Source organism: Lethenteron reissneri, chromosome 4 (genome assembly GCF_015708825.2).
Source record: "Lethenteron reissneri isolate LAM-NWPU_2019-01 chromosome 4, ASM1570882v1, whole genome shotgun sequence".
Taxonomy (NCBI): domain Eukaryota; kingdom Metazoa; phylum Chordata; class Hyperoartia; order Petromyzontiformes; family Petromyzontidae; genus Lethenteron; species Lethenteron reissneri.
In genome coordinates, this window is record NC_083782.1 from 11,016,504 (window position 1) to 11,031,204 (window position 14,701).

The 14,701-nt window shown below is 50.0% G+C and overlaps 1 protein-coding gene across 1 annotated transcript; it reads left to right on the top strand.

The window, feature by feature from the left end:
• The first annotated feature begins 661 nt into the window (after positions 1–661).
• LOC133350554 (transcription factor JunB-like) lies at positions 662–7,257 on the top strand. Its single transcript, XM_061565003.1, has one exon. It carries the CDS (start codon positions 1,275–1,277, stop codon positions 2,739–2,741), a length of 1,467 nt encoding a protein of 488 aa, XP_061420987.1. The 5' UTR covers positions 662–1,274; the 3' UTR covers positions 2,742–7,257.
• Positions 7,258–14,701: the final 7,444 nt, after the last annotated feature.

The window sequence follows — 14,701 nt, forward strand, 5'->3', positions numbered from 1 at the left end:
CGTGGGGAGCGACTCGCTCCGTGTGCCTGTGCGTGTGTGTGTGTACCACGTGTGTGTGTGTGTACCACTTGGGGCGTGTGTGTGTACCACGTGTGGATGTGTGTGTGCGGCGTGTGTGTGTACCACGTGGTGTGCGTGTGTGTGTGTACCGCGTGGGGCGTGTGTGTGTGTACCACGTGTGTGTGTGTACCACGTGTGGATGTGTGTGTGTGCGGCGTGTGTGTGTACCACGTGGGGCGTGTCCGTGTGTGTGTACCACGTGTGTGTGTGTGTGTGTACCGCGTGGGGCGTGTGTGTGTGTGCGGCGTGTGTGTGTGTGTACCACGTGTGTGTGCGGCGTGTGTGTGTGTGTGTACCACGTGGGGCGTGTCCGTGTGTGTACCACGTGGGGCAGCGTGTGTGTGTGTGTACCACGTGTGTGTGCGGTGTGTGTGTGTGTACCACGTGTGGATGTGTGTGTGTGCGGCGTGTGTGTGTGTGTACCACGTGTGTGTGCGGCGTGTGTGTGTGTGTACCACGTGGGGCGTGTCCGTGTGTGTGTACCACGTGGGGCAGCGTGTGTGTGTGTGTGTACCACGTGTGTGTGCGGTGTGTGTGTGTGTACCACGTGTGGATGTGTGTGTGTGCGGCGTGTGTGTGTGTGTACCACGTGTGTGTGCGGCGTGTGTGTGTGTGTACCACGTGGGGCGTGTCCGTGTGTGTGTACCACGTGGGGCAGCGTGTGTGTGGGTGTGTGGATATAAGACTCTGAGCCACAGAGCACTGAGCTCACACGCGGATCGCAGCTGCGATTCGTCTACGCAGCAGCAGCAGCAACGCGCTCCGTCAACGTTTCCGTCAAACCCTCCCCACCCATCGTCAAACATCAACATCATCCATTATTCATCGTCACACCTTGCTGAGCCAGCAGTCAGGTGGTGGCTGTAAACATCGATTAGTCTGGACACGTTTCAGCGGCGACAGTCGTAGAACTCGACACTCGCCGTGGGTGCTGAACAGCGGCGGTGCTGCGTGTGGACACACGGAGCGTGGCACGCACAGCGGGTCTCGGCTTCGAATACAGCCGATTTGTATCGCCGGCACGACATTAGCAAGAGGATTTGATGATCCCTGCGGGCAGACTTTAGTCAAATTGCTGCTGCTGAAGACGAAGAAGACCGACACGACCCGTCACACGCAGAGTCTGCATCGTGGACCGCAGCCACTCGCGAGTCGGCGGACCTCTCGGCAAAACCTCGTCGAATACATTTCTCCCTCGCGCTCCACGTGTGGCCATGGAGGCCCCGTTCTACCACGACGACGTGGTCGGCCTTCACTCGTTCGGCCAGGTGAGCGCCTTCGCCAGCTACTCGAGCAAGAACGTCGCCCTCCTCCGGCAGGGCAAGGCGGCCGCGCAGACGTCTCCGCTGCCGGGAGTGCTGCAGGCCACCGCGTGCGTGGGTGGTCCACCGCTGCTGCCACCCTCGTCTTCGACGTCGTCCCTCGTGTCTTCAGCATCATCATCATCGCCACCATCGCCACCTCCTCCTCCTCCTCCTCCCGCACCGCCGTCAGCGTTGTCATCTGCTGCATCTTCATCATCCTCGTCGTCTTCGACCTCGTCTTCTCCATCCGAGTCGGCCATGCTGAGGCTGTCGAGCTCTGACATGGAGCGCTTCATCATCCACCACCACCACCGGCAGCAGCAGCAACAACAACAGCACCACCACCTCCACCACCTCCACCAGGGCGGCCCGGGGCTGTCCGCGCCGCTGTCCCCGGGGCTGCACGGCGCCGTCTCGGGCGCCTTCGGCCGCGGCGGCGGCAGCGCCGCCGAGGAGGAGAAGGACAACTTCGCCAATGGCTTCGTGCGCGCCCTCGAGGAGCTCCACAAGCAGAACATCCGGCACAGCGCCGCCTCCTCCTCCTTCTCCTCCTCCTGCTCGCCCGCCCTGGTGAGCCAGCTCCACGGCTCGGGCTACGAGGCCCCCTCCCCCCACCAGCAGCAGCAGCACCTGCTGCCCAGCTACGCGCCGCTGCTGCCGCAGCACCACGCGGCGGCCGATGTTCGCCAGGGGCCCCCCTCCTCCTCCTCCTCCCCCGCCGCCTGCTACGCGGACCTCGGCGGCTACGGGCCGCAGCTCGGGCTCGCGTCCACAGGCGGTGGCGGCGGCCTCCAGCAGGGCCTCGCGGGGACCTCTGCTGGAGGCCTCGAGTACGGAACGTCGGCCCTGTACGCGCACGCACAGAGCGCGGGCCACGCGTCCTCCCTGCAGTACCTGCCCAGGTCCCAGCAGCAGCAGCAGCAGCTGCTGCTCAAGGAGGAGGAGGAGGAGACCCTCCAGACTGTGCCCGACCTCATGCACGAGGGTGGTGGCGGTGGTGGAGGACCTTCCAACGCCTCGTCAACGTCGTCCTCTTCCTCCTCCTCCTCGGCGGCGGCCACAGTGAGCGACCTCGTGGGGCGCGGGGCCACGGCGCCGGTGGACATGGAGTCGCAGGAGAAGATGAAGGTGGAGCGCAAGCGGCTGCGCAATCGCATCGCGGCGTCCAAGTGCCGCAAGAGGAAGCTGGAGCGCATCGCCCGCCTCGAGGAGAAGGTGGCCGCGCTCAAGGCCAACAACGCGCAGCTCGCGGGCACGGCGGGCACGCTGAGAGAGCAGGTGGACACGCTGAAGCAGAGGGTCCTCAACCACCTGGGCAGAGGCTGCCGCTTGGCCATTGGGGCCACCCAGGGCGGCACGGCTCTGCAGGCCTTCTGATGGCCGCGGGCGTTTGATGGGGAGGTCACGCGATTCACCGAGCCGGCTGGTCGGGCAGGCGCGGCAAGTGGCAGCGGCAGCAGCAGCGGCAGCTGCATCCACGAGAAGGAGGCCAAACGGGAGAGAGTTGACGGTGGGGTTTTTCCCCATGAAGGTTGTGGAGATGATGGAGATGATGATGATGATGCGTCGAGAGGGGCTTGCGTGGACTGAGCTCCTCGTGCTCACGGCGGAGGGCGAGAGACGAGCGGCAAGGAGGGCATCGAGGCGCGTGGATCATTCTTCTCGAGACTGGAATTCTGGCTGTGATGATGATGATATGCAGCGGCGTCGATCGAGATTTGGCTCCCAAAGTTCAGTGCCCACTTACGATTTAAAATATGAAATGTCTCGTAAAATCTGAAGTTTTAAATGAGTGGTACATTAGCAGGATACGGTGGCGAAAAAAGCAGTGGATATGATGGTACATCCCACTGCAGTACCGTACTACGTGAGTCCTGCAGTACTGTGGTGGTAATGTGGTGGTACCTGTGGTGGTACCTGTGTTGGTACATGCCACTGCAGCACTCTACGACTAAAATACGAAAGCATGGTCGGAAATTGAAATACCGAGATTGTAATGTTTACGCGCTAAAGAAAATTGTGCGATTGAATATTTGCGACCGCAGATTGAATGTAAAGATGTTTAGAAAGGAGGAGGAGGCATTTCTCTTGAGATGACCTATATTATTATTTATGTGCTTATGGATCTTTCCCTTAAAGGGACCGGCAACTGCCGTCCGAGCTTTCGGTGGTGGTCTTAATTTGATAGTTTCGGTGGAGTCACCGAAAAGGTGGTGGTGGTGGTGGTGGGGGGCTTCAGTTCTCACAAGGGAAGTGGCGACGTGGAATCGAGCTGGTTTCAAAACAGCTCTTCTTGAGGCCTGCGAGCGAGTGCAGCTTTAATTGTGGAGGCATTTTGGCTTCGAGAAAAAAGCCGTGAGTCACCACCACTCCGCCTTTGATGAGAAAGCCTTTAAGCCCCCGGGGGGATGCGTGGGTGGTGGTGGTTGTGGATGACGTATTCAACCACCACTGCCAACAACAACTACCCACCACATTTTTTTTATTAAACTCCTACCCCTCGGCAAACCCGCGGGGCTGAAACGTTCCTAGGCCAGAGTTGGGGGGCCCTGATGATTCATGCGGCTTGCAGTGTTACACGTGGGGGCCTTTTGTAATACAATAGACAATATATGGGTCTCAGAAGGGGAGGCGATTTGAAAGTGCCTTGTACAGGCTGAATGTTGTAAGCGGTGCCATATGTGTGTGTGTCGCTGCTGGCTGGGTGGCCAACCAATACGCACACACACACACGTGCATATGTTCGAATTCAGGCTGTGGTTGACTTTGCGACCCACCCCTTCGTGGGAGGGCTCGGTGAGTGGGTTAGTAAAACGCGTAGCCGCCACGTTAAGAGACGTGAACTGCTTTTACAGACTGACTGGGCCCCGCCAGTGATTGTGGACATGAGCACCAGCAATGGTGATGGGCACTGCCCAGTACTCGTTTTATTTGATAAACACTTTGCCTTTGACTATACAGTACTGTGTGTGTAGTTGTATAAGCTGTCATTATATACATAGTCCTATTTTTGTGATTGGCTCCTGCCATATGAACGTGGAATTTCCACTACTGGCTCTGTGGAGGGGTGGGGGGGCGTCCGGCAGTAGAACAGAGCGTCTCGCCACGGACTCTCTCACCTTGAGCTGCCGCCGCCGTCGATATTTGTTCGTCTTCAATTTGACGATGAGCGGAGCGTGGAGTTCAAGGTGCCGACAGCTGTGTTTTAAAAGCTCGACAGTGTTCACCAAAATGTGTGGTGGTGGTGATGGGGAAGGGAGGGAGGGTGGTGGTGGTTATTTTTTTCTGTGTTGCTCTGCCCGCTTGCTGCACGGTAAGAAAGGGCCAACACTCAGTACGCAAGCCAAGCCCGAGTTAGCAGCACCATGGCAACTCGAACAAGATGTTCGGTAATGGATGGTTTGTCAAACGTCTTATTATGATTTTACTACTGTGAAGTGTAAATTTGACTTCAAAATCCATATCGACAATTATTTTTTTTCGAAGTCAAATGTGAGTCATGATTTGCCAATTCGGTCAAACACCAATCACACACACGCACGCGCGCGTGTAAAATGCAATTTGCGTAGCTGCTATAGATCTGTGTTTGTGTTTCTAAAGGCACCCGGGCACACACACGGATTAACTGATGCTCTGACATTCGTTGAAGCACGGTGTAATTCACAAGCAGACATTCCATGTGGTCGAGCGATTGTTACTATGGTTTCACCGACTGACTCACATTGGAAAAGTTAAAGAAAACCTATATTGGGGAGTCGATTCAACCCATAATCACCCCCAGGAATTGGGGGGTTATAAAATTGGTACTACTTTATGGCAATGTTCAGGGCGCCACGGTGGCTATGAGATGTTAACTACCTCGCCTGGTCTACAGGAGGTCGTGGGTTCGATCCCGACCCTGGCGCCTGCTGCTGCTGCTGTCTATGTGGTGTGTTCTCCCCGTGGGGGCGTGGGTTCTTCTCGGAGATCTTGGGGTTTTCCTCCACGTTTAGAATAATGCGTTTAGGGTATTTGGGTGTTATACATTTTCACGTGATAAACCATTTAATTGGGATATATTTGTGGCCAGGTCGCTAAGGAAAAAAGAGCTATGTAGCTCATTGGGCCTTACCTGGTAAAGTTAAAAAAATAGTTTAGTTTTAATGCGGAATTCCCACCACTGGTTAATATGCCTGCGCAGGGTGACCCTTTGAATTCGAGACAGATCCAAATTTCAAGATGACGTTTCACAGTTTCCACAATTTTCTGCACCATGTGACACGATGTTCTGCTTACAATTTACAAATCGTTCTGAGTGCGTAAGTGGTTTATCTATATGAAGTGGTGTCTTTAATAGTGAGGACTGCTCTCAATATCTGGAATGGATTTTTTTTTATCAAACTTGGCCTGGCATGGTATAATTGGATTGCGGAATGGCCCTTGGAGGAGGGATTTTTTTATAGTCCGAATCCATTTGTGGTGTTCCATGCCAGGATTTAGATTTATCAATGACCAACTCTGTGGTGTTAAACTCGGCGGTTGGTCAAACTAACTTGGAGTCCATCATACGGACTAATGTGAAACAAATGTTGCATCAAACACATTGTACTGTATTCATTTTATCACCATTTTTTTGTATCTTCAATAGATGTATAATTTCCTGGTTATTTTTTGTGGTCTTTGAAACAAAATAGATACTTTGACATGTATTAACGTTTACCGGCTTTATGTGAATATTTTTCAATCGATTTGTAATTTAGTTTTGAATGAAAAATGCAAATACATGGAAAAATACTGTCGTGCTAAAAGTGCTAATGGCTACAATGCTTTGGTTAAGAACGCGTAGACTTTGACAGCCAGGCATATCGGAGTATGGTTTCCTTGATTCGTGCGAGTCTATATATTACATGGACCTGTTGTGTGTAAAATCTTAACACTTTGCAAGCACTCGGCAAGGATTCACGATGGTGGCGCTTGGGATCTCTTGAGAGCCCATTGGTTGACGTGACCACTACACGCGTGTTGTTGTGAGCGCTTCCGGTTGCCTTTGATGTTTGATGTCGCAGACGAGAAGGATGGTGTGCGTCTCGACAGAGTAGGGACTCTTGAACGTCAATCCATCATCATCACCACCACCATCATCATCTCTGGGGTAGATAAAATAAGCTCCACCCTTCGCGAGGATGTCTGGTAATTGGTACAAGTCAGCGGTGGTGTTGTCACTGATGGACTGGCACCTGCCATGACAATGTGGAGTTGTAAAAATTGGCTTATATTTCTCCCAGTTGCTGGATAGAGCCTTGTCCTCAGTGCCCTTTTTTGCAACTAATTGGTAATTTATAGAACAAATTAAATGATACTGTATATAGGATTATTTTAATTGAAAGAAATATTTATATATTTTGATCTCTCAGTTTAGATGCTACCACAGTACAATATATAGCACTTGTCCAACGAAGCCTATAATCACCATCGTCTTCACCATCATCATCTCATCGGGGTGGCTGATATGAGTACGACCTGGCGTTGATTGCGCCACGTGTGCACAGGAAGTCAACAGCGAGAGAGTTGTCTTGATTTATTTACAGACTAACTATGCCACGGTAATGTGGAGTTTATTAATCACTGCTGTCGAACGGTGAAGTACGACCACATTATTATGCTACTTTTTTGTGTTTAGCTGCTACTGTTACATAAATGATAATTACGTACCTTAAGTGAAAAAAAAACTTTATTTTCTGTTACCTGATGTGCCAGTTGTGTTTTTTTGTATTTTCTGCCAAAGAGGCATTCTAGCACTGTGTATTTAGAAATGGGCATTTGTTACGCGTAACGCGGTCTACATATTGAAAGCTATACATCGTGGCGATTGTGGCTTACATACGATTGAAAATAAATAAATGTTGCAAACGAGTCTCGGATTGGTCTTCTGCTGAGTCATCCGTCTGCTCTCCGTGCCAACCACTCCCTAAAATTATGTTTTGACGGGAAGTGTTTTGAGACTCAAAGCCAGACAAACACAGACACACAGGGCCAGACGCTTCTGGATTCCGAACACCAGTGCACGTGTCGGAGAAGTATTGTAATACAGGAGAAGCGACGTCTAAGTTAGGCCAGGGAAGAGACTCGGAAGTAGTGCAGACGTCATGGGGGACGTTGCTGAAACAGGCATCAAAGTGGCTCCCAGAGGAAGATGCTGCTGGCGGTGAGACTGTTGGTTGACTCGGCCTTAAATGAGTACCTGGTGCGCTGTGTAAACATCAGCACGGGGGGCACCGGGCGTGGTGCCGGCCACCTACGCCCTCGTGTGCTATGTCAACTTTCGTAACTGCTACTCGCTAACGGCACCTGTCTCGACAGTATGTTTTAAAAGCTACACGAGTGAACTTTGTCTTGTATGAGATTGTAAAAGTAGTCTTAGGATATCGGCTGTCGACTGGAGTCTAGCAGAAGGAAGGAAGCGATGGCGAGGTGTGGTGACATCAGAAGCAGCGGACTTGGTGACCTCTTGACCCTGGCTTTAAAAAATAATTTAATTCCAAAGTGACCTCATAAAATGCATGTTTTATTTTAATAAAACCTCTGATGAATGTAGCAATGTTTTGGTGTAATGGGTTAATATGCCTCACCTGGAAATGTATCCGAAGATATAAAGGAAGGCGGAATGTGTCCAGGCCATAATGTGTTGTAATACATTTACACGTAGCTTGAATATACACTTGAGGCCATGTATAACGTGTTAGCAATGCTGGCACACACATCACGATGTCCATGTAGTCATGTCAATTGCTGTTAACCTAACTTCATTATTACCATCAACATCAGGCATGGTCCATCCACTGCTGGATGAAGGCGTCCCCAATCCGATGCAAGATTTTGGAATGAATCTAATAATTTGGTTTAATAATGCTGATTTGTAACGTGCACAATTGTCACTCGCCCAAGGCAGCGACCCTGAGCGGCGGAGCCCAGCTCAGAGATCCGTTCAGTAAAATAAAATAAATGTTGTTTGAGAAGCCGCTTAAAGGTAGGTAGGTTTTCGCGACCAATATCTATGAGGTTTTGTTTGGGCTAGAGTGCATACATATAAATGTGTTGTCAAATCTGCCACCACCCCACACAGCTAATTAGTGTATTACTCTCTAACACACTGGTGTGCTGCAGTACATAATTGGCACGTTTTGATTTCCGAGACAAACCTCACTAATTGACTGTGCCGAATGGTGGCGGGTTTGATGACACATTTACGCGATTTAACCCAAAAAAACGTGATTATGAATCAAATTATTTGGTTCTGCAGCTGCTGCTTTTGGCTGTGTGTGACGCACAATCACACAATACAACATTCGTCAATAACACTGCGGCCACAAAGTAAACAACTGATACACAATGTAGATACTAGATACACAATGTAATGGGAAATGACCTTTCTTGAGCGCACACAAATTAAGCCCATCATTTACACGCTATGTAGAAGGCCCATTTCCCAAAACGTTGCCAATTTTTCAACAAAGATTAATGTCACAGTGTTATTGCCGAATCTGTTTAATCAAATGGAAGATCGATAATTTGTTCATTTGTATTCTGCAGCTGGAAGGCTCTCGGTGGGTTTTTCCCACAGGGAGAAAAAAATTACAATGCCGTGTAAAGTTTAAAAAAACAGAACTGGGGATTTTCCTCCGTACAATATACACAAAGATCCCCAGTATAGCCTTAACATACTGCTGGGGCAAGTGCTGTTAGCGAGCACCTATGAAGGCCGACACGACACCCAATGGGGTGGGTGGTCAGCACCACGCCCGGCCGCCTTTGTCTCCCAGCGGCGATGTTTACACGCCGCACCAGGTACCCAGTGCACACGCACACACGCACTGCACACACGCACACACGTGGTAGGCGTGGTCCGTGTCAACGTCAGGGCGATTCCAGTGACGCCAGCCCACGCACTTCCTTTTACCCTTATATGGTGTGAGGGGCTGCGACGTCACGGGCACCCCCCCTTCCTCCGGAAGTGTGACGTCATGTTTACGGGAAGCTCAGGGCCCCGCGTGCTCGTGTGACTCAGCCTCTTGCGGAGGCCACGTGTCCTCAGGAGACCACGTGACTTTAGGAAGCAACGCGTCTTCAGCAGGCCCCATCAAATCATAAGGGAAAAAAACAAGTTTTCCTGGCTGGATTCACGCCTGCCTGGCTGGATTCCTAACACGTGCGCGGTGACGTTACCAGACACATCTGCGTGAGGACGTCTCCCACATCCCACATCGCGTTGGCGTTTTATCCTGGTCTCTTGAGATCTGACCTGGTAAAACCAAAAATAAATTCGAGCTTGAAGCTATCATTGGCCATTGTCCACTGCTGGATGAAGTCATCCATACATCTCGCTGTGTAGAGCTTCTACCATCACTCCCACACGTTAACGAATGTCATCACTCCGTGCAAATCCATAGCAATGTGCGAAACGTTTGCAATCTGCACATTTCAAGCTGCATACAGAGTGCGCAAAGAAGCATATATGCACGCTTGGAATTGGACTGACAGTAGAACAAATGGATGTGAGCGAGTGAAAATCTAATGAGGGCATTATGATTCAGGCCTGGCTTGAAGATGACATGAGAGGTTGGTGCCAGAAAGATGTGGCACTACTTGAATGTATTGGCACAAGGCAGAGGAAAGTGGAAACATTACGGAATGTGCAGTGGATTCATACGGGGTTCTATCTGCCCATGGATCGTGACGAGGATTCAGAATTGATTGTTTGGGGATCAGATGGCGAACATAGAATGTGTGTCGTGAACCCACCTCCATCCGACACAGCCAATGAATAACGACGTCACGCGAATCAAACTTCCCGAGGGTTCAGCAGCACAGCCCCGTGCGTTGTTGGAGATGAATATTCCAGCATGTTGATGGGCGATACGTTGCGCTGATGCAGCCAGCACCATCACGCCTGCCTGCTGGTTCAAGTTCATGTATTATTAGGTAGAGCCCTGTGAGCCATTCGGCTCTTGAATCGGGTGCAACCGCAACAAACAAAAACCTAAAACATGAAAAGGAAACATCTTAAAGTGACTATGTGACTAAGTGCAAAAAAAAATCCAAGAAAAAACAGCAAAATATTGCAGAAAAAGCACCGTACACCAACGCTGCGTGCGAAAATCCCAGTGGGATGCAAGTCAACAACAACCACAAGACAACTTAGATTATTAGCTGGTGGTAGCTATCAGTTAAAGCTTGTACCCATTTAAATGTGTGCATTCAGGTGAAGTTTCAAGGGTTTTAAGTTAGATTTTTTTACGAATGGTTATACAGTTATCTTGTAATTGTATTTTCACTACAGTATCTAGTTAAGATCTAGGGGATACGAAGAATAATGTAATTAGCATGAAGTTGAATGTTAGAATGAGATAGAGATGTTTATATATTTATGTTTATATATTTTTTATATTATAAGACTGGCTGAGTGGAGCGATTGTTGTACGATGTTTTTTGAGTTCGAATTTTTTTTTGCGCTAAAACCGCATCGGGCAGCTGGGAATGTGAGGACACGTGGAAGAGAGCCGGCACACAGCCCTCGTATTCTTAGCAGTGACACTTGCCCACTCTTGGATTAAGTCAGGCGCATAGTCCACAGAGGGGAGGAGGGTGAGTGTGCAGGATGAACAATACTCCCGTTGTGATGGATTTTCTCGTTATTTTACAGTGGCATTATTGCCGACGGCTATATTCACAGCTTCTTTGTCAAGCCCACCGGAGCATTCCGTATTCAGGTCTACAGACAGACATACACACGTGAGAAAACTGTACACATTTCATAGCTTATGTTGGGGGTAGAGTGATTCGGGGGAGCCATGAATAAATACAGACAGACACACAGAGAGAGTGATACAGACATTCAGAATATGTATTTATACTGGAGGAATCCGATGATCTCTAAAGCACTTTTTCACAGAAGCCCAGTAAACACTGATACAGTACAGATTATGTCGGTGCTGCTTCACGAAACGAGTTCAATTCCCGGCCACGAGGCGAGTGACATCTGAAATGATCCTGGACACCAACCCCCTCTCCAGCCCGCACTGACCAGCGTGGTGAAGTAAGTATGGTAAAGTATGGTTCAGTATGGTGCAGTATGCCCATGACAAAAAGGCACGCGGTCGAGAATGGTGACGGAATGGCAGCCATTTGAGGCTGAGTCGACCTAAGGGAGGCCCAGGACTGGTTAAAATAATCGTCACTTGTGCTGTCCCTTGGGCGAGAATCGAACCCGGGTCCCCAGGTTCGTAGCGCAGCGCGCTAACCACTACACCACCGCTCCCCACTAGTGGCGATAATCACAGCCAGTCACCCACACACACCGGCACACACAGAGCCACACACACACAGCCAGACACACACACAGCCAGTCACACACAACCAGACACACACACCGGCACACACAGAGCCACACACACACAGACACAGCCAGACACACACACAGAGCCACACACACCGGCACAGCCAGACACACAAAACCAACCAGACACACACACAGACATAACCAGACACACACACAGACACACACAAAACCAACCAGACACACACAGAGCCACATACACAGCCAGACACACACAGAGCCACACACACACAGAGCCACACACACACAGACACAACCAGACACACAGACACAGCCAGACACACTGTCGGCGTAGCATCGAGACTGCCTGTGTGCACGGCTGTCTTGCCGCACACGCCCCCATCGAGGACTGGGGGTGACGGAGCGTGGCGGGAGCGAGCGAGCGAGGGAGGGAGTCTGTGGTTGGCACCGCCGTGTCGGCTCGGCTTACGGGAATCGCCTACGGACATTCTATAATCGCCCCCACCCCAGCACCCCCCGCCGGCGTGGGGAGGTGAGGGTTTGTGGAAAATGCCAGACGTCGGTTGTAACACGGGACTTTTTATTTTACTGAAATGTTATCAATTGCCAGGCTGATAGTAGAGTGGCACTACGTGCAGTGTGAACTTTACAAATGTTTATTATTTCTTACCTCCCTCCCGTCTCTCCCCCCATTTTGCAGATTATATATTTTTTGGTTTGACAGCCACCCCTTAGCCCCCACCCCCCTCTCTCTCTCTGTGTCCCTGTTTTTGTGAAGGAGTCCAGAGCTGGGAAAACCCAGCCCAAATGTAACGTTCAAATAAGTATAACCCGTAAAAACAAAGTTTTTCACTATAAATCCTTTATATGCGTGGCGGCTAGAGTCCTCTCGTCCTCTGGCTTGAGATGGCTGCCACCTATGGGTCAGATGATTGCATTGCACCATTAAGCAATTGGTAATTAAATATAATCTTTTTGTCCTAAAAAGTATAACATTTTGGAAAAATTTTTTCACAAACATTAATTGTCACGCACAACGAGTCTGTGTGGAAAATGTCAGCTCGATTGGATCACGGGAAGTGGGTTAAAAAACGACCGAAAGATTTGCACGGTCCTAAGCAAGCAAGCGAACTTAATATAAAGGATTTAAAAACAAAATTTGTTTTCCAATTATGCATCCCTCTGTTGGTGGAAAGCCACCGAACTACAGAGCACTCTAGAGAACCCCTCTGGAAGGGCACGTGTATTTGGCCTACTCTTCCGCACTGGCCAGCTCAGTAAACATGCAAACGTTGGGTCAACGTTTGTACAACGTTTGTACGTTTACTCGTAGATGTGTAGTAGGTATATGAAAGAGGTCACATGTTAAGCATTTGTTGAAAGTTAAACATTACTTAAGTATATGTACTCACTGTGTGTCTGTGGCAGAGCTGAAGGTGCTCGCTAACAGTACTTCCCCCAAAAGTATGTGAAGGCTATACGGGGGGCCTTTGTCTTTGATAGAGCTGAGCTGATCAATTACCGATTAATTATCGGTTCGATTTTACAGCGACTAATAAACGGACATTGCGAAAACAGTTGGGGAGGGGGAGGAAGTGACGAGGTCCACCTCGTGCCCCTACGTGTGCCGCTGGACGAGAGGTGGTTTCTATTTGACAGCCTCCTGCGGCTTTCCCTCTCAAGTCCACGCTTCGCAGGGGGGAGCAGGGGAACTGGGAAAACCCAAAATGTAAATTGAAAACAAATCAGTTTCCAATAAATGTTGAAGGTCACGTGCAAAGCATGTGCTAAAAAAAAAATTCCACACATTCGTCAATAACTGTGTGGCGTTCAAAGAAAATATATTAAGGGACATTTCGGGCAACGGCCCTTCTTTATGAAACTGTTTTATGTCCATTCTGTAAACGCTCTCGGTGTGAATGAGAAACGTTTTCGATTTTCGGATTCATTCTGAAAAATCCGAAAATCGACTCTGGATGTGAAACTTGCGGATGAGCGGGTAAATGGAACGTCACACATTGTGTGTATGTTTGTTCAAAATAAATTACAGTATTCTTCAACATATTCTAAGTGGAGTTAATACGTACACAGAGAAAGCTATTTACATCTAAATACTCCACATTTAAATCGGAACATATGAAAAGTACGCTTTTCGAAAACTTTTACGAGATGACGTGCACATGGGATACGGTCAAGTGGGCACTCTGCCGTACCACCACTCCCAGATCACTGAACACAGCGGCATTATAAAGAACGTGTGACTCATACCATCCTCTCTGGACAATCAGACTCACCGTTACCCAGAATGGGGGGGGGGGGAGGATGCACCGCCTCTTGTAATCCGGTTATTCCACGAATTATCTCGTCAAGCCGCTCCCTGCTGCGTCCGCAGTGGCGTGCACGCGCACAGAGCCATCACTCAGCACGCTCGTCGGCAACCAGCACGGAGTGTGTGGGGCCTGCAATGGTGAATGAATATCGGTGACGTTTCTGGCCATTATTGAAAGCATTAGAAATATACAAAGACAAAGACCCCTCGTCCAGCCTTGACCAGACTGTTGGGGCAAGCAACGATGGAGGCGAGAAGGGGCTAACGAGAGGGGGCGAGTAGCCAGCACCACGCCCGACCACCTTTGTCTCCACAGTAGCGATGCTCACACACCGCACCAAGTACGCATTTGAGGCACAGTCGACCTAGGGGAGGCCCACGATAATCGTCACTGGTGTTGGCCGTGAGCGGAAATCGAACTCGGTGCGCCGGGTTCGTAGGTATATACTGTATCGGTATATATATCGGTGTATATATCGGTGTATCTATATTGTCTTGTCTGTGTGTGGTTGTGTCTGTGTGTGTGTGGTTGTGTCTGTGGTTGTCTGTGTGTGTGTCTGTGTGTGTGTTTGTGTCTGTGTGTGTCTGTGTGTGTGTCTGTGTGTGGTTGTGTCTGTGGTTGTGTCTGTGTGTGTCTGTCTGTGTGTGTGTTAGTGTTGAGTTCTCGCCGGCTGT